General features: G+C 40.0%; 1 protein-coding gene across 1 annotated transcript in view; it reads right to left on the bottom strand.

The window, feature by feature from the left end:
• The window catches only part of LOC146004709 (sodium-dependent neutral amino acid transporter B(0)AT3), a 101,363-nt gene that overhangs the window by 21,690 nt on the left and 58,264 nt on the right, over positions 1-21,409 (bottom strand). The window contains exons 4-8 of the mRNA XM_083143663.1: positions 18,862-19,085; positions 16,056-16,139; positions 6,362-6,523; positions 5,567-5,677; positions 406-607 (exon numbers count right to left, since the gene is read on the bottom strand). Coding sequence (XP_082999789.1) covers positions 406-607; positions 5,567-5,677; positions 6,362-6,523; positions 16,056-16,139; positions 18,862-19,085 — 783 coding nt within the window. The remainder of the gene's footprint in view (positions 1-405; positions 608-5,566; positions 5,678-6,361; positions 6,524-16,055; positions 16,140-18,861; positions 19,086-21,409) is intronic.

Raw genomic sequence — 21,409 nt, 5'->3', positions numbered from 1 at the left:
ATGATGCGTTCTAGTGGCACAATAACCAAATGAAAACACTGTAGATATTAACTTATAATTTTCTGATTAATGCTTAAACTCAAGCATCAAATTTGACACTTTTATAACACAAACATCTGCAAATGTGCTCAGAATGACCGATAATTCAATGATAAAAACATCACAATCTTCACCATATATGCTCCTTAAATTCCAAATCGTGGAACCACTTACGTTCATAACGAACCAATGAAATGAAATTTAGAAATGCAAATATTACATATTGTTGCAGTGGTGAACCATGTTAAATTATAATCATTAAATGCAACTACACAAGCCATATATTTAACATAAACATAAAATAAATAACAACTTAAAATACAAATTTGAGCAGTGTTGTATTCGTCAGAACTTTTAATGACCTACCTATTATTGAAAAGACAACAATTCCTGCGAACATGGATGTGAAACAGTTTGTTAGTGATACCATTATTGCATCTCTGTAACAATTATTGTTGACGGGGTTGTAAGATGAGAAGGCGATAAGGCCACCAAATGCAAGACCGAGGGAGAAGAAAATTTGAGTTCCAGCTTCTAACCACACCACAGGATCAGCGATTATCCCCCACTGCAAGATAATTTTAAATTAAATTATTAAAAATCATGTACAGAGCATTCCCTGACATTCGCTATGAGACTCGGTGGCAAGCTGCCCAGCAACAGCGCTTGTCTTTCCCGGTGAACTGATCAGCGACAGTCGCTAGAGTCGGCTATTCAAATTACAGTTTTCATATTGTGTACTAACCTTGACTACAGAAGGTGTTGAAAATGATGTCCCTCTGCTGCAACACATTCCTGGCATCTCCGAAGGAAATTGGCATTTACACGTGCAAGTTTGTCTACTGTAATTCTCCCGATTTCTCGTACAATACTATCTTTTAACTCACGGATGGTGTGCGGATTGTCTTTGTATACTTTATTACCCCATTTTTCTTTCCACTTTTATGCAGAACTGACCCTGTTACTCTAAACTTTTTTTACGAGGTTTGATATAGTGGTCCTATGTAGAATGGGAACACCAGAAAATTTGGTTTCAAACATCGTCACACTTCTCCACAATTCCTCTTTCCGAAGTAACACTCGATAAAATAAATCCTTTGTTGTAATGTAAACTTTTGTGGTGCCATAATTAAGCCACAATCTTCAACACACGGACACGACACAACACAACTTCCGAGGGAGGATTATACTGCCATCAGTCTGCAACATCAACAGAAGGGGGAAACAGAGCGAAAGGCAGGGAGAGTGAAAAAATAGACTAGCGAGCGACTATCACGGACCTGTTCACCGGGAAAGACGAAGCCCTGATGCCCGGGCCGCTTGCTGCCGAGTTTTGTAGCGAATGTCAGGGAATGCTCTGTATAAATGAATTGTGTACATTTTTAAAATCCAGGCTTATGTTATTATCTTATTAATAGACCCCAGATTTCTAGGCTCTGAAACCTGTGCAAATAGCCAGGCAAAAAGGCACTATATTTTGGAGATAAGGCATGATCATAGGTATTATATATATATATTTTAAAGAATGTTACAAAGATGATAACCTGTAACATTGTGAATGAAGGTAAGCTTAAATTTCAAAACCTTGCATCCAAAATTTAATACTTGAATAATATTAACAACTATAATTTCTTAATATAGGGAGAAGATAATGAAAATTCCTTTGATGACATGGTGGTAACATCATTGCCCTGTAATGAAGGGGCCCCAAGCTCAATACATGGTGGAGACACATAGTGGTTTGGACCCCACTTTAAACTATAGGTCCAGTTCAGTCCCAATTAGCCTATGAGTGCATAAAGTGCACTTCAAACAAACTTTGACTTTACTTTTTAGAAAAATATTCTTATATTCAAACAATCCTCCCAACTGTGAAAAAAGGTACTAGAATGCATTTCATTTCAACAATAACTACAAAGTTTTTAATTTGGTTCACCTGCCAACTAAACTACTCTCAAAATTTTCATTTTCCATTCCCCTTTTATCAGCTATTGAGAAAAACTGAAATAGAGACCACCAAAACACACTTTTCATTATTCTGTCACTTCTTTTTCAGAATTTTAGTCACTGGTAATTGAAATAGGCACCAACATTCAAAATAGGTAATTTTAGGCTAAATATAATTTACATATGATAGCAGTACCCTCTGGCTGGGTCGGCATAGAAGTTAAGCCTCTCCATTTTTTCCTGGTCTTCCACTCCACTCCTCTCTTTCTACGGTGTTCCAATCTTGTCCTCTTCTCCTAACACTCTCCACTATCTGCTCTTTCCACCAACATCTTGGTCTCCCCCTTGGCATTATTCCCACTCCGTGTACATTATAACCTCTTACTGGTAGTATTTCTGCATCTATCTTCTTCAAGTGTCCGAACCGTCTCATCTGTGCCTGATCTAACCTGTTCTGAAGCTTCACCACACCCACTGTCTGTCGGATTTCCTCATTCCTTATTCTATCCCTTCTAGTCTTCCCCAATATACTCCTTAAAAATTTCATCCCCACTGCCTGCATCTTTCTTTCGTCGCTCTCTGTTATTGTCTAAGTCTCTGCTCCATACGTAATTATCGAAACATAGTATGTGTTATATATTACCTTCTTGCATTTCATAGGTACATCCCTGTTTCATATTAATCTTTGAACACTTTGATATAGTCCACCACCCATTTGTCCTCTTCTGTTTACATCCTCATTCTCTCAATTATGCTTCCTAGATATTTGAAGCTCTCCACTACCCTCAACTTTTCCGTGTCCATCTTTATTCTTGGTTCATTTCTGGCTCTGGTTCTTGTTGTTATTAGCACCTCACTCTTTTCTGCACTGAATTTCATTCCTGCTCTTCTGATTTCCTCATTCCAACTATCAAGCTGTATCTGTACTTCTCCTTCACTGTTTCCCCATATTACTAAGTCATCAGCAAACAACAGGACCTTCATCTCTTCCTCTCCTATATTCTTCCCCACCTCTTCATTAATTGCATCTATTGCAATTATGAAGAGCAGTGGGGAAAGAGCACTTCCCTGTTTTAGTCCATTACATATACTGAACCACTCTGTTCTTCCCACTGGTGTCTTCACACAGCTCTGGTTGGCCTTGTGTGGGCTCTGAACTCTGCCTCTTCCTTGACTCCTTTCTTGCACTTTCGCCCATTCTTCCATCTACTTTCTCCTTTCCTCCTTTACTACTGTTCTTGCCTCTTTCTTCTTTTCCACGTACTCTTTTCTTGCATTTTGTGATTTAACTTTAAACCATTTTCTAAATGCAACCATTTTTTTCACTGCTTCTCGTGTAGTTTCATTCCACCATGGTGTTTCTTTCTTTTCTTGCTTGTCCTTCCACATACCTTTTCAGCTGTCTCTACTAATTCTGTTTTAAATCTTATCCATTTTGTTTCTACTCCTTTGGGTTCATCTCTTGGCACTTTTGTTTGCAATATTTCTTGATATTTCTCTTTTATCATCTTATCCTTCAATTTCCACTCTTATCCTTCTCTCTTGTTCCTCCCTTCTATCTTTTATTTTCGATCTCCTCACATCTCCTACTAAAGGGTGTTTCATAAAGTGCACAGTTTTTAAATCGCTTGTCATTTTTTTGTTTGAAGGTTGGCAACACTGTTCTTATCATTTTCGTAATCTCTGATCACTCCGATTATTACTTGAGCAATTTGTTGACATTTGTTCAGTTGAGTTGCCATGGAGCGGTTCAATATCAAGCAACGTGTCGTTATCTTGAAAACACATTACAGAAATGGGGAGTCTTATGCACAGACAGTTTGTAATCTTCGCACGATCTTCGGATGTAACAATGCCCCCAATGCAACAACAGTTAGGAGGCTGGTGAAGAAATTCGAGATATCCGGGTCAGTTGCAACCATAAATTTGCCTTGGCGAAAACATAGTTGTTGCACAGATGAAAACATTGCAGTAGTGCAAGACAGTGTGAATGTAAGCCCCACAAAGTCACTTCGTAGTTCACAACAGTTGGGGATATTGGTATCTTAGTGCTATGAATACTGAAAGAAGACCTTCATATGCACCTTTACAGTTGACGCAAGAGATCAAAGCAACCGATCATGCGAAACTAAGAAATATGCCATATGGACATATGCCAGACATCATTTTTCACTTTTAAATCTCATACGGGAATATGCTGGACACTTTTCACTTTTCAATTATTAAATCGTAGTGAATGTGTAAAATAATAAAAATAAAAATGTCAACTTTCGTGCAATTTTGGCTGAGTTATTGCATTTTCAAAAACTGCGCACTTTATGAAACACCCTTTAGTAGCCTGTGATCACGGTCTAAGTTCTCACTGGATATTACTTTAATGTTATTCATTTTCTTCTTTACTTCCTTGTTTACCAGTATATAATCTCATTTTCTTCTTTACTTCCTTGTTTACCAGTATATAATCTATTACAGACTTTTGTTCTTGTATCTGTAATCTTATGGCTGTCATATTTCTTCTTAAACCAGCTATTACCTACTAACAGTCCATTTCTCTTACAAAAGTCCAGTAGCCTTCTTCCGTCCTCATTCCTCTGTCCCCGTCTATCTGCTCCAAGTACTTCCGTATATCCCTTCCTGTCTCTTCCCACTTGTGCATTGAAATCACCCATCACAATTTTGCCATTTCTTTCCTACGTGTTCTTCCAAGTCTTCTTCAAATTATTCTTTCTCCTCCCTTGTACATCCTGTTTGTGCAGCATACACTTGAATTATTTCTATTACTTTACCTCTTACATTCATTTTTAGTTTTTTAATTCTGTCATTTACCCTTTCTACTTCCTAACTTATTCCACTTCTGACTACAAATCCAACCCCACTTCGTCTGCCCTCTTCAGTCCCTGCCCAGAACAGTTTATAGTCTTTCGTCAATTCCATTTCTCCGCTTCCTTTTCATTTTGTTTCGGCTCATTCCAAAGATGTCGATCCCTCTTCTCTCCATTAGATCCACAATTTCTTCAGTCCTTCCTGTCAGTGTTCCAATTTTCAATGTCCCTATTCGTAGCCCATGTCATCTCCAATTTCCAGTTTGGCTTGCTTCTTTCTTAACTCGATTTTTTTTGTTTTCGGCTGTCGGCTAATCGGGCCCACTGGAGCGGTGGGGCTTGCACCTGTGGATTCTCAGGTACACCATTGTTTTCTGTCAGGGTTTCAACTCCCTTAGCCTTTCTGGATCCCTCCGAATCCACAAGACAGGGGGGGACCCACAAGGCCCACAAAGCCGACCAAGCCAGAGGCAGGAAACGGCAAAGGATGATGATGATGTTGATGAGCAGTACCTTGAAATGAGCTTCTGAATTGAAAGCTTCTTAATCTGTTCACAGGAATAAAATTGGCATTAAGGCTACAATTTTATTTACAAAGTAAATCATTTGATACATAATTTATATTTAGCAGTAAATAACCAAGAACTGGGGTATGAGTATTCAATTTAAGTCACAAATATGTAGGTACAGACCATTATATGAACATGTAATATTCATGATTATCAAATGAAAAAAATAACATAGAAAGCTGTATTTACCGTAGGTGAAAACAAATGCCGAAGTCCATCCGACATCCCCCTTAGTGTAACACCTCTGAAGAAAAATATGATCAGTACAATATATGGGAAAGTGGCTGTGACGTATACAACCTGTAAAAAAAAATTAAAAAAAACGTGCATGAGCTTCATAATGGAAAGGAAGGAGTAAACAATATCACAATTATTAACACATTCTCTACAGAATTTATTGTTCTTTTTAACTTTTAGCAATATGTGAAATTGTTAATATTTCGTGTTAGATCTGTGTTCAGTACAGAAAATAAGTTTGTATTCAATTAGTTTGAACTTTAAAACTAGTTCTGTTCAGTCTTGTAATACTTAACTGTAAAATCCAGTAATTCTATTTCCATCCATGAAATTTCTTGTTTACAAGATATTCAAAACCAGTATAAATATGGATAGCCTTACGTTTGCATCTGACTGTTTTATTATAAAATATATGAAAGATTCTTGTTGTGTTTAACATCCTGAATCATTTGATATTAACATCATGCTGAATTGAAGAACATTGCATGCACTATGAAATTGAAAATTAAGGTTTTCTTTTAAAATTATTCAGTGAAACATGATAACATTAATTCCCATTTTAACAACACCAACTTGGTGGCCAGACAAGTTACGAGATCGACTTGTGATCTTGGTCACCGAAGATCCAGATTCAAAACTTGCCTGGGCACGGGTGTTTTTTGTAAGTGTCCCTTCATCAGTTTCATCTCATCATCACTCATCCTCATCGCGATTAGCCAAAAGTAGCAAAAAGTAGCCAATGCTTACCTTGCCTGATGATGCAATTCCTTTGATCATGCACAAATAAACCAAGACCCATGCTACAATGAGAGACAGGGCTATCTTCCAATTGAAACTTTGTGGAGAGTTGATGTCATTGGAAATATCCAGTGTAGTTCTGTACCAAAAATACTGGGTTGGACTACTGGTCTGTAAAGTAAATGAAAAAACAATTATTAAAAACATAATTAACTTATCTTATTTCAACATAGGCAGCACCCTTTGTTTAAAGTTCTATTCCCCCCTGTCTTTTGCAAAGTTTTATCATAGATAAACATATAGTTTTATGCAGTACATATTGTGATCAAGTAATTTGTTTCAATTTTTGATGATGGTCAGTGATGTTCACTGAGGAGTAGCGGGTCTAGCAGTGATAGATCATTTGATCTCACATCTCTAATTTGCAATTTTTAATGTCTTGTTGAAGCCACAGTTCATAAGGGACACTCTTTTTCATGTATTGTGATACTCTAGCCACCTGACTGGTTTCAGGTAGAGACTACCACCGAAAGAAAGTAGAAGATTTCCATTGGGGTGATGACTCATAGTAGTTCACAGACAACTCTCTTATATGCATATTTTCTCTAGTTTATTTCCATAAGTTCACAAATAAGTCATAATTATTCTAAGTTCCATTATCTAGCTAAAAACCTGATGGTAAGAGACCTGTAGGAAGGCCAAGACGAAGATGGAGGGACAACGTTGAGATGGACCTAAAAGAAATCGGTAGGGATGGAAAAGAGTATATAGATCTTGCTCAAGATAGGGACAGATGGAAGGCCTGTGTTGCTGCAGCCATGAACCTTCGGGTTTAAGAAGGCTAGAGAGTTAGTTAGTTAGCTAAAAAACTAAGTCTTACAGTAACTGAATTGGAGAGAACCCAAGGCACCATGCTATCAAGAATAGTAAAGTTTCTTTTACCTTAATAGACAGTAGTGTCATTCTGTGGCTGACAGCAATTCACCTAGCACAGGAGGCTGTTTTCAAAGGGAGGGTTTTTATACTGTCAGTGTCTCTCGATGCTTGCCCTAACCTTCAAGTAATTTCTATATTCAAGTGGCCATTTTTGCCTAAGTCCATTCCCTGAAGTCTTGCTCTTCAGCGGACAAGCTATCAGTGTGTGGAGACTTTGCATCCATATGGTCTCTATCTGTCCTACTAAACCGGGATCATGCATGAAAATCACCGATATACTGTAACACTAGGTAATATTAGATGCAAATTGCATTTAATTTTCGAAGTGAAACTTCATAGAGACGTATTTGCAGACGTTGATATAAATAAATAAAATTCATGTTTCATGCAAAGTTATTACTTCCATCGAAATAGCGAAATTATTTTGTCTATATTGAAAGAACACTGCAATCTATGCATTTTTAGAGAAGATCGTTGTTAACCATGTTGCCATTGTGTATTATTTCCTTTTATCCTAAACTATGAAACCTTCCTGATAGCGTAATGGTAACATTTTCACCTTGTAATCAAGGGTTCCTGGGTTGGATACCTGGTGGAGTCACATAGTGGTTCAGATCCCACTGTAAACTCTAGGTCCAGTCCCGAGTAGCCTATCTGTGCATGAAGTGGACCTAAAACACAAACACAAATACCTCCCCCCCCCCCCCCGTTGTTTTATCCCATGTGCATTACTTCCTCTTCTCTTCCCAGGTGAGTTTCAAAATTGGAAAATATTTAAAAGGTTAGTGACTAGGCAATAATGCTTGCACAATTCTATCGTTTTAACAACATGTGGTATAAGATTTTACCTTTTTGTGTATAAATTAGCTATGCTTTTCATTACATGATAATCCTTTTTTCTTACTATGGTGTTTTCTTGTTTCACATTCCATATTTTCATTATATTTGAATATAATTATTAGATTAGATTTGACTTGATATTGTAGTCTTATGTAGGAAACGATCTGCTGTATTGTTGAATGATTTTTAAATATTACAAAACAGATGCAAGAAAGGAATATTACAGAGCCAGGATGTTCTCGTCAGTTTGGAATGCAAACCTTATAAATTCCATTACTTGCCACATCCGGTGGAAAGTTACTGCTTGGACAGCCAGATCTTGATTAATAGGTACTGGAATTTGTGTATTAGAGCTGGAGAACCAATCTCAGAAGATTGGTATGAATATTGGAGATATTGACTTTAGTCCTGACTTACATGTTAACTTAGGTCTGACTTACATAAATGATTTGTGTGTTCACTTACATCCTGACTTACTAATGTAGGTTATGTTAGCTTGAATTAGGTCAGATCAGGTGAGGTTGAATGGGGTTTGATTAAGTCAGATCAAGGGAGGTTAGGTTAGTATAAAAAAGTGATCTTAAATAACCAAATACAAATTTTAAGTGTGAACTTCAGGTGACTGAAAATCTAGTCGGGATATGAGAAGTCATAACTTTGGACTTAATTCTCTTTTTAAAAGCCATTTTTACTATTTTGCCCCTGGGGCCTCCCCCATGGCACATCGTCACCTTGTAATCAAGGGGTCCCAGGTTCGATACCTAGTGGAACCACATACTGGTTCGGATCCCACTTTCAACTGTAGGTCCAGTCCCAATTACCCTTACTGTGCATAAAGTGGACTTAAAAAAACACCAGCTCATTCAAGAATCCTACATATAATGACATTCAAAATACTTTTTCAGCAGCCTAACCCCCTTGAAAACTTTCTGATTATGCCTATGTGCACATACGTGCACGTGCACGCACACTAACAAAGTGTTCTATAAAAACAATAAACACCTGCGAATTCTTCTATCAGGATTCATCTACAGGCAATAGACTTGAGTACCTGAAACCACGCCCTTTTAACCTTAGCAGTGACTGGCAGGTTGGAGAAAGGCGGTTGGGAAGTAGAAACCAAAGCAGAGATGAAACCTGCCCCAACACCCTTAAGATGTGCATAGGATCTTTCCTTAAAGCACTCAGAGATATATTCATACAACCCCCACCCAAATTTCCCCAGCGCCTGCCTGAAATTTTCACAAGAACCTAATTTACTATCATTTTGGCTCTAAATTTACCCTTACACCGCTGTAAGTAATGAATTCACCCCAAAATGGAAAATTTTGGATAAAACCACTTACTCGCTACTTATACTTCGGAAAATAAAATCTAAAAAAAAAGCACTTAAGATTTTTGAAGTAGGCTGTTCATTTCCATGCAAGGCTTGATGACGTCAAAGTTTAATCCAAGGGTCCTTTTCATTTTGTATTCCCGTCGTCTGGGTTACATCCAAGCTGCTGATCCACTTTGAACCCAAGGTTTGGCAGCATATAAGAGATCGACCCAACCTTCGATTACCTTCCATGGGGGGGGGGGGGACAGAATCCGAGCAACAGGGCCCCGGAACCATGATAAATTGTGAAGCGTGACGTCAATAGACTGCAATCACCCTCTAGAACCTTGGAAGGTTTACGGCATCGGGGGTGCGGGGGGAGGTGTTCGTTATAACATTTATCAGTTCTCCAGACAGGAAATGAATTTTTCGCGGCGAACAGACACATGATGACGTGTCTCTCCAAAGCACGATCAATTCCTATCAGTGCTGTTTTGTGACTATTAAGAAAAATATGAGTTCCAAGTTTAGAGACACGACCCTAATAAATGTTGTCTAAACATAGGCAACATAAACCCGAACAAATATTTGTAATGGGTTTCTTGGTTTTCCTACGATTTATTTCCTTGTACCTTTTCCATTGTGCACTGAAAGATGCAGACATTAGATACAAATACAGGATTGCCAGTGACATTACTTTTTTGCTGCAACTGATAATATTTTACAGGGAAAGTAACATCCGTAATGCATTTTACATTGTGACGCTAAGGCTCACATCTTCGTTTGACTTTCACGATGTCAGTAGGAAACCAAAAATGTGACTGGCAATCCTGAGTTTATGTTGTGTGGTTGCATATGCTCAGGGTAAATCTTTCGCCGATAGTTTAGGAAGCGTAGGCTAAGCAACGTTATAGTCCGATTACTTTCAAAACATCTCCAGCTTCCTGTGCGAGTGCACCAAGCGAGCCTACCAACAATGTAGAGCGTGAGCGGGAGAGTTAGCGATAGGTGCTGGGATGAGATGACGTCAGCGGCTCGCTTCTTGATTGGAGGCTTCGGACCTTTTGACTCGCTCGCAAGCTCCAAATGCAGAACACCCAGCGATGTTACGAAAGTAATCTCACTCTACATGGCAAAAGGTGTAACTCTACCGGCTTCCCGTCATTCCGTCCTGAGTAACGTGGACGCTGTTGCCGATACTCTCGTGTCTGCGCATTCCACATTGAAAGAATTCTTCGTACGGTCCTTTTTCTATTTGGTTTTGGACACACACCGCCATCTCCCTCGCATCCGACCATTCTAAATGGGCCGAAAACCCCCTAGAAGCATGATACAAACCTTAACACCACGACAAGCATACCTACAAACAAACCTTCCATGTCGCACACGTATTCTTAAGCCACCCGGAGCCAGTAAAGGGAGAGAACCATAACATGCAGAGGCCATTGAACCTATCAACAGGTGTGCAGCGAGATTTGGCAACAGCGGTGGCCGGTTCGTCGACGTGGTTGGTTTTCGCTGACACGGCGTCGTAGTGTCAGATTATTTTCATAGCAACTCCAGCTGACCGCGCGAGTCCAGTTAGTGAGCCTACCAGCAGTCGAGAGTGCGAGCAACAGGGATAGCGATAGGTGCTGGGTAGAGATGACGCCAGCGGCTCGTTTGTTGATTGGCTGCTCCTGGATTTATGACTCGCTCCAAAGCTGCCAATGCAAAACAGCCAGAGATGTTACGAAAGTAATCTCACTCTACCGCAGAAAGCGGTAGAATTGTACCTTATGCCATATAAGTTCTATTTGGTTTTTAGTTAGTGATTGCTGCTACAACCTTTTCAAGCATTCTCATTGGCTGGTATCTTTTTGGGGTAGTAAATAATCTGTGGTGGTTAGGTTAGGCTAGTTTGGTTTGGTTCTCTTAGAAGAAGAAGAATAGGAAAATTGTTGTAGCAGCAATACCGACCTTGTTTTTAAAACTAGGACATAACTGCTAGTGCTGTTTAATGAAAAGTTTACTTATAGTCGCAGTTTGTGCAACCATGGTTTCTTAAGTTATCTTGCTTTCTCTTTCTCTGTAGGTTCTTCTAAAACGACCACGATTAGAATGAACGTCTGGAGACCTGCTCTGTGGTAAGTAGTCTTTTGAATGCTTTGATAGATATATTGCATGCTCATGCAGTTTGAAGTCACGTGTCAATCATTTCTTTCTTTTTGATTCTTTAAAATTTCAATCTGTTATCAATAAAAATACAGTGACAATAAAAACAGGAGATGCTAGTCATTATGTTCAGAATATTCAATCTGGGATATGTAACGGTACATTTTGAACCGAAATGGCCATCATTAAGAAAAATGGGCGTGTTTAGGAAATCGGGGAAACGTACGTCATCAAACGTACGCAGCATTCGGTTGTCGTAGGGCAAGCAAATTAAGGCAATTGTGCGTCGGTGAGATGTTTCTCTTGAAAAATACATGATTTCCCGGTCAAATATATTCCATGATGAAAAAAAAAATACCTCGACAAACGCTGCAAACCTTGGAGAAACTCATTTCCGTAAGTAGTTTCTTGTGTAAAATTGAAAAAATGTGTCTCCGATGTATGAAACTGTTACCCTATTTTTCTGTGCTTGGTGTACTATTGTACAATTTTTATTCAGTAACAGCGCTGATCATCTCCCTCTCCCCCGTTTTACTGTACGCTTGACAACATGCTGTGTATCCGACGCTCATTTGTTTCGTCCCACCGGAAAAGTTCGAGTGCCTTGTAACACGAAAATGCCCGATGTCAGTCGAAGAGAATTCAACTGATCGCTGATTCGTTGTTGCCCAGCCGCCAGCTGAAAATGCGAGCATTATAGTTCAAAGAAACACGCATGTAAATTGTTCGTCACTCTTTTAAATCACTTCAATGGTACACTGTTAGAACTTTAGAAGTTACCTTTAAAATTTAACAGCGCGCCTGTTAAAATGTCACTTTTCTTCCAGAACGGCATTGTAGGTTATTTTCTTAATGTAGTTGCATTGTCTACGTAACCCTAACTGACCACCGTGGCGGAGTGGTTAGCACAGCGCGCCCCAGGTTAGAATCCTGGCCTAAATCTTTCTGAGTTTCCATTCATGAATTTCATCATGTCGTCATTTATCTTCACGATTAACCAAAAGTGGGAGAAAAGCGAAGTAAAATAAACCAAATCAGTCAATATAATGTAGACTACGTAAAATATAGACGTATAGTCTAGGAGCAATTGCTTATGTGAGAAGAAATCTGCATGAAGAAGCACGAATCGAAAATTAATGGAGATCTCATAAGACCCGAAATCTATAACGCCTCGTGCTCGTAAACCAGCTTCTCCTTTGCATGGGGAACGTGATAAGAATGTCTTTGGTTCCACCATAGAATGTAAGATGAAAGAAACTGGCCAAAATGTAGGCGTCCGCCCGGGGCGGGATGGTGGGCTCCGTAAGACGAGAAATCAATAGACGCGGAGGTTCAGACCAAAACGAAAGGAAAGAGTGACGGTGGGGGATTCGGCCAGCGCTCCCACCTACATAGAGGGAATGTTCGCATGTGTCCCTCGTCTGCGGCAATGAGTCTTATCGTCGGATAGAAATCGTGATTTCTTTTTTTTGTGGTCTTATTTCGAGAAGGGGATCCGGTTAGATTCTGCGCTAGTTGTTTTCGGAGACGTGGTTCGAAAAGTGACTCGAACACGGGACGCTTGTTATTCCGCGCCAGCGCTCAACCCAACTGAGCTACGGGGCTTTCACTGATTCCACTCTAATATCTTAAACGCTTGAGTTGGCTTTCGCTAACGTTTCAACTATCCCTTCCCCCTCCTCCCTTTGTCCGACACACACATACACCATGGACAAACTAAAGCTTGACGCCCACTGACGCATTTCTCCGCGTCCCAGTGGGCGTCAAGCTTAAGGCCATGCCGCACACCGGATCCGACACGACACGACGAGTCATTTTGTTAGATAACATCTGATAGCAGATTTCGTCCATGTACGCAATAGGTCTATGTCTGTTTTTCATAATTTAGGAAGCGGATAACGAAGCATTATAAGTATTAATATAACAGTTTACTTCAGAATCAGTGTATTAATGTTTGTGTAGAATTGATGAATCGGTTTATATGTTGTGAATTGAATATATTTCTAGCAAATCTACGATTCAATTTAATTGCTGGCTTCAAGCTGCTCCCGTTTCCGGTTTGTGATTAGATGTCTGTGCCTGAAGTGAATGGATTGGCGCATGCGCAAATCGTTTCGCGCAAGCTGCTCCACGCGAGACCAAATTCCACGGACCTTCGTTGTTTTGTGTCGCAAGGTGACTGGAGTCAAATGTTTCGTCCGGTGTGCGGCCGCCCATAAGAGACTAATGTTAAACCTTCTCTGAGACGGTTTGCGACAAGAACGACGCGTGGTGTCGTGTCGGATCCGGTGTGCGGCTGGCCTAAGGAGGAGGTACTATTCTTGAAGCATTTGGTATATTATAGCTACGCCGTGATTCATAGGTCCGTGAAACATTTTAGAATTTCAGCACAGATATACTATGCAACGGATAGTACTAATTCTGATGGCGATAGAACGACAAACTCTCCATGTTTTACTGCACGAACAAGCGGCTAGGAACAGCTATAGGGTCAATCCATATGAAGTCATACAACATGGTTGTTTGATCATTTTTAAAAAAGTTTATTTTTTGTGCGATGTGAGCCTCATATGTTGACAGTTCAGAACCACTGTTATTTTATTTTTACTATCACCGATTTGAAGATGGCGGGCATTTTTTTTATCATGGCGTGCGTCATTTTCTCCATTCGTAAGCATCAGCGGCAACTTTTTTTTCTCAGCTCTGGTAAGTCCTACGACAGTGAGACAAAATCTGTGTTGTTAAGCACATTATAAAAATTTAAAGTGCTCCCCTGTGCTTAGCACAACGCCATGAAGGCGTATAGGGGGTGTGGGGGTAACGCCACATTATAGGCTACAATTATATTTCTGTGTAATTTTCTAAATATTATTCCTTCACAATAAATTTTAAGGTCAAAATTGTGTATTTTAATCGCTCTAAATGACATTTTCGGACATTTTTTGGGGGGAGAATGCAGTTTGTTTGACACTTGAATTTTTTTGTGCAAGTACGTCAAAATTATTTGAGGCTTGAGACTTTAATCCTTTATTTTCTACAGGGTCATAAACATGTACTTTTTGTTAAAAAATTCCAAGTTCAGGGTTAAATATATCTGGTGGGCAGTTGTTTAAAAATCTGAAATTTGTACACAATACAGTACTCCATGATAAGTAACTTCAGTAAAAAAATTTGAGTTTGAGATTCAATTGGTTTAAGAGACACAAAACTCGTGAAAAATTCAATATTTTGCATTAAATATGGCATGCCGAATTTCATTCCTTACTAACATTTTGTGTTAAAATTCTGCAAACTGTAATTTGGAATGTCAATGAACAACATTACAATCCTGAAATAGATCTGCAATATACGAGCATGAAAAACCCAAGATCACACTGATGTCTATGGATTCATCCCCGTAAAATGCTCTCAATCTCAGATGAATGTCAATTTGTAGCACATTTTCTGCGGTTAGAAACTCGATCACGGCACGCTACTTCAGACACTCCACCGACATTGCATGGTTACATCCCGTCATTTTCCTCGCTATAGTTCAGCACCCCCTGGCGATAGAAGTCTAAAACCTTCGATGGAGAAGCGGGGTACTCAAAATCCAAAATGCGTTTACAAAGTAACAAAAGAAAATCAAAACAAATCAAGCTTCAAATAATTTTGACATACTCTATTGGTACACAGGTACTTGGACCAAAAAATTCAAGTGTCAAACGAACTGCCTTCTCCCCCCCAAAAAATGTCCGTAAATGTCATTTTGAGCGATTAAAATACACAATTTTGACCTTAAAATTTATTATGAAGGAATAATATTTAGAAAATTACACAGAAATGTAATTGTAACCTATAATGTGCTTAACATCACAGATTTTGTCCCATTGTCGTAGGACTTACCAGAGCTGAGATAAAAAAGTTGCCGCTGATGCTTACGAATGGAGAAAATGACGCACGCCATGATAAAAAAAATGCGCGCCATCTTCAAATTGCTGATAGTAAAAATAAAATAACATTCAACATATGTGGCTCAGACCACACAAAAAATAAACTTTTTTAAAAATGGTCAAGCAACCATGTTGTATGACTTCATATGGATCGACCCTATAGCAGCTTTGATATGTATGTGCTAACGGTACCAAACCCGACCAACCTATGCAGGTATGGGTTGTAACTGAGAAACTTGCAAATCTGTAAACTTTTATTCTCTATTGTGATCTGTATAATACATGAAATTTAAACTAATTCTTTTGTTCAATATTATTTTGTCTAATATTATCCATTTCACAAACATTTGCTGGAGAAATCCCGCGCCGGTAAAAATTCGCTAGATTTGTTGCGACTAAATCTCCCGTAAATGCAATGCCGAAAGTTGGAAATCTTCCTTAAATTCATGGCCAAAAGTTGGTCACCCTATATAGAGTCCAGTACAAAAACGCACGATCGTTAGTAAGATAAATGTGTACTTACCACACACTCCTGCACTAGACCATAGGAGCCGTTGCTATAGGTCTGTGTGGGGCACGTGGCCCAGGGCAGTTCGGACTGGAAGCTCTGGAACAAAGAAACAAGTGGAGTTAGCAGGAATTGCCACAGAAGCAAAATGGGGTGTTTTGTGTTGGGGAAATCACATTAGTGTCACCACAGACTCTCGTTTGGATCTATTTTGATGTTCTGTTTCATTATTTGGTAACACTTTCATATAGGTGAGACGGATTTCTTACTTTTTACAGGAGAAAGTACTTGCGCAAATCATTTTCTGTAGCATTGTGGAAGTTCGTGAATGTAGTTTTGATCCATTTTAATGCGAATGCATGTTGTTTTCTGCGAAAATCTCTGTCCGACACGCTGTTTCCGCTGCCGCCATTTGCTTTCTGCACGAGAGCACAATGTTCCTCGTGTTAGATGACGTAAACCCAGTAGTCAGTGTTTCAAACCACGCCGTGTTATCGCTACAAGATGGCGTGTCGAGGATGCGCCGTGAAGTTGTCGCCAGGTGTGAAAGATGCCGTTGAATTTTAATTCTACACGGAATCGTGAAGAAAGAAGTGGAATGCAGGACGTGGAAAGTTAAAATTCAAAAGAATTCCGTGTATTTTCTTTCATCGAGAAAAAAACCCGATGTTGTCCGTATATGTTAAATTGAACGAAATGAGTGCTAATGGAACCTAACCTAACCTCGTAGGCATACCTCGTCCCCGTGATGGTTCGTGGGGCTATCGTGAATTATTGAGGCTAACGTCAATGGTTTTTGGGGCTAACGCCAATTGTTTAATAATTACTCTTTATGTCAAACATTGAACTTTTTTTCGTGAAAAAATCCGGGCACGAAAATAGGTATTCTTCGGTAAACAAGGTTGCAACACTGCATGCACACTCCAAATCGACAAAACACTGGCACAACGTGCGATGAACGGGTACGCTATCGCCATATTGTGTGTGAAAATAATGAAGAACAGTAAGTACTCGGTAATGTAAGAAGTAGACATTATTTTCGGTAGAAATTCATTACTTCACCTAAATAAATGTTCCGCAATGCATAGAAGTATGTTATCAATGTAAAACAGTGGGAAATAAATGTTTCGAAGGTGTCTCACCTATATGAAAGTAGTACCCATTATTTTGCTTCCATTCGCTTTCTATAATTTCACAATTAATTACTTCAAAATTCCTTTTTTCTCTAGAGATATTGATTGAAATGTCTCAAACCTCGTTCGAATTTCGTTTTGATTATCTTAGCCCCATCTATTTCGATGCACTATTTGACTCTCTCTGCACTTGCGCGTGTAGTTGGTTACAGGTTGCAACACCAACTCGTCTATTTCGTTGATTTGGTGTCAAGTAGTGTTTCGGAGCGGTGTAACGTGTGGTGTATGGTCACATGGTACGTGCTAACTAATGAAGTGAACGTTTAAAGCAGCACACAGGCATTTGTTCAATCTTCTGAACTTGGACACCGCTATCCGTCTACTGGGTTGAACGCAATTTCATTGCACCAGTCTGACACCGGGATACACCTGCACTACAACCAGTGTCAAAAAGTTCAGCGAACTGGACGGTCCCTGGCATATCGTGCCATTCATTTACCAAATGAGCTACTGAGCCATCTGCCTCTTTATGTAATTCAATTCAATTCAGATTTTCTTTATTAAAGGGCGAGGTACAGCCTGTGGCTGTTCTGCCACCTAACCCCTTTTGACATTTACTTAGTGTACATAAACAGAATCATAAGAAAGAGAGAAGAAAATACAATAAAAAAATATATAAAAATGGTTACAAGCAAAGATCAAGGACAAGATTTAAAAAAAATCAAGATAACACATATAAAGAGAAAAACAAATTCACGCACACACACATACTAAACATTTTTGAGCAGGACATTCACGCACGGATCTTGAGATTGATGTACACGATTATGCTAGTTTTGTGAGGTATGATAGAACAATGCATACGTAAATATTACAATATAGTTGAAGATTTGTCAGGGATTGGATTGGCGAGGCTTGTATAGTCTATACTGTATTGTTTAGTGTTACTCGTGGGAGCTTAAGCAGAGATATTGCTCATCCAACAGAAAATTCTTTAGTTTATTCTTAAATTTGTTAGGACTGAGTAATTATAGGTTGCTTTATCGATTCTCTGGTTTCCCTGCCGATAACAGGTGGAGGCCTAGTGGTTCGGATCTCACTTTAAACTGTAGGTCCAGTCCCGATTAGCGGCCTCCTCCATGGCGCAGTGGTGGCGTCATTGCCTTGTAATCAAGGGGTCCCGGGTTCGATACCCGGTGGAGGCACAAGTGGTTCGGATCCCACTTTAAAACTATAGGTCCAGTCCCGATTAGCCTTACTGTGCATAAAGTGGACTTAAAACACCAACTCAAACCAAACCAAACCAGTCCCGATTAGCATATCCGAGCATAAGGTAAAGGTAAATTTCCCTGTGTATATGCACCGTACCATGAATACACATTTAGATTGCTTGATTGATTTAGTTTATTTTACTTCGCGTTTTGTGCCTCTTGGCTAATTTCCGAAGATGGGGATGAGTGATGAAATTGATGAATGGACATTCACAAACAGCCAAGTCCGAGCGGGATTCGAACCCGGGACCCTTGGCGTCGCAGCGCGATGTGCTAACCACTCGGCTACAGGGTCTCGTAATACACATTTAGAGGATGTGGAGGTCACACATTCTCGATCCCGGCCATTTTGGAGGTGATGTGTTCAGCACCACGCTCCGATTGCCTTTACCCTGCTAAAGAACGATTTAGGCTTACCTGGACGAAGTAGAAGAGGCACCAGGCGATTATGGTGTTGTAGTAGAGCGCCACGTTGAAGGAGACGACAGCGCTTCCAATGCCGATCCCTCCCAGGTAGGGAGACACCTGGTTCCACACCCCTATGGCCCCTTTCCTCAAGCGCTGACCGATGGCCAGCTCCAGGTAGAAGATCGGGATGCCCTCTATCGCCAGCATCACGAAGTACGGGATGAGGAAGGCTCCTGAGGGAAGAGAAGGGATATGAGAGAATAACCCTTTGGAAATTGGTACCGCTAATTTCAAATTGGAAGAACTCATAAAAGCCAAGCAAAGTATTACAAGTGAAATGAAAACCATAAAAGTCCAACGAAATATGTAGACTGGACTGTATACAGTTCTAATTAACATGAGGTATCAACTGTTGTTTACAAAACGACCTCGAGGTATCAACTGTTGTTTACAAAAGGACCTCGAGGTATCAACTGTTGGTTACAAAACGACCTCGAGGTATCAACTGTTGTTTACAAAACGACATCGAAGTATGAACTGTTGTTTACAAAACGACCTCGAGGTATGAACTGTTGTTTACAAAACGACCTCGAGGTATCAACTGTTGTTTACAAAAGTACCTCGAGGTATCATTGTTTACAAAACGACCTCGAGGTATCAACTGTTGTTTACAAAACGACCTCGAGGTATCAACTGTTGTTTACAAAACGACTTCGAGGTATCAATTGTTGTTTACAAAACGACCTCGAGGTATCAATTGTTGTTTACAAAACGACCTCAAAGCTGCAACACTGATCAAGTGAGCTTCAGAACACCATTTTTGTAATTTTATAGATGGGGCCTCCTGTACACAATTGCACCAGTGAAGAGCGAGTGATTACTTGCTCTCTGTCAGCCTACAACTTACAGAAATTTCTCAGCAAATGAAAATTCATTATATCTGTGCATGCTTACCACACCAGCAAGTTAATAATGAAGGAGAAAGTTCGACAATGGCCTCAGTTTTATCACATTTCTTTCACCTGTTCTTAAAGATTTTTTCCCACCCTTTGTAACAGTTGTGAATAGATCAGTTTATCACAGTGGATTAGGCGTTTATGTACGTGTTTCACTTTTGCTAACAGCACCTTTATGTGGCTGGAAGACAGAATATTCACTGTGCTGGTTGTGAGCATAACGTTTTCTTATGAAATTGATGAATGGACACACAGTTGGTAGAGCATCTGCCTACCACGAGGAAGACCCGGGTTCGAATCCCGGGCAGGTGATCTGGACCAGGAACTTTTCCAGTCATTGCCCTGTTTCTGCGCGGCTCTGAGGTCCACCAAGCCTCGTATCAATGGGTACCTGGCAGCAACCCGGTGGTAAAGGCGGCAGGGCATGATGCTGATCACACCATTCAAACTATGGCTGAGATCAAGAATATGTGGAGCTCTACCTCCACATCACCCCATATGCCTTGATGACATGTGTGCATATGCACCTTTACTTTATTTCATTTTGCACTCAAAAAGAAGACCATGCCTAGGCCGGGATTCGAACCCGGGACCCCTGGCGTCGCAGCAAGGTGTGCTAACCACTCCGCCACGGAGGTCGGCAGTGATGATTAGTTGAAGCTGATGAAACACACGCCCTGGTCGAGACTCGAACCTGCTACCTACGGCGGCGAATCCCCTTTACAATTGGTGATACCGTGAAATGTGTTCAACGGTGACATTTCTTCCTTCTATAGAGTAGCACGTGAACAATATCATCTGTCTCCTGTAACCTCGTTCCAGCAAACATCAACCAAGGATAATGAATGCCTCTTTTCCTTTTTGGAACACATTTCCCCTCGCGTTACCTCATCTGAGTTTGCGAATCACCAGGAACGACGACAAATCAATCCTCATTTCTGGATGCGAAAGCTGGAAAGCTACTTATGGGATTACGGAAATTGTAAGCAGATACCTGAGAAAAATTCTTGGAATCTTCTGGCTTGGAATTACATCCAACAAAGATTTATGGAACAGAACGCATTAGAGGAACCCAATGGTTGTGCAGATTGAACGAGGAACCGTAAACGGACCGCCCACACATCGAGGAAGGCTTCTTTGGCAGCTAACCTTGCTTTAAGCTGCCTTCTAATGCACACAAATCACTGAAGCGTGATTCTTCCGAGAATGGAAAACGTGATAATAGGAGATAGGGGTAGTTGCTGGAATTGAAATGGATTTTACATATCCATCCAGAATCTAAAAAAAAAATGTCCAGATAGACAAAGTTACTACCCAGCGTAACTTTCATGTCTCTATTGCTTTTTGTACAAAATTTACGTCCTTTCAAAATCTCGGTTGCGTGACTTGCTTTTTGTACAAAATTTACGTCCTTTCAAAATCTCGGTTGCGTGACTTTTTGCACACCCTGTGTAAGGAGAGCGTGTCAATACTGACAAGGGAGGTTATCTAAGTGTCCCCCTCCGATTTCCATGAAACTTGGCAGGTGTGTAGAGGCGCCCAAAGGAAGAAATACGTGTTTTTTTTTGTTTCGGCTAAAAACAGTTTTTAGTTGGCAAAAC

The sequence above is a fragment of the Lepisma saccharinum genome, chromosome 22, assembly GCF_977018435.1.
Source record: "Lepisma saccharinum chromosome 22, izLepSacc3.1, whole genome shotgun sequence".
NCBI lineage: Eukaryota > Metazoa > Arthropoda > Insecta > Zygentoma > Lepismatidae > Lepisma > Lepisma saccharinum.
Note: the sequence above shows the minus strand (reverse complement) of the source record. Positions and strands in the feature narration are given on the sequence as shown.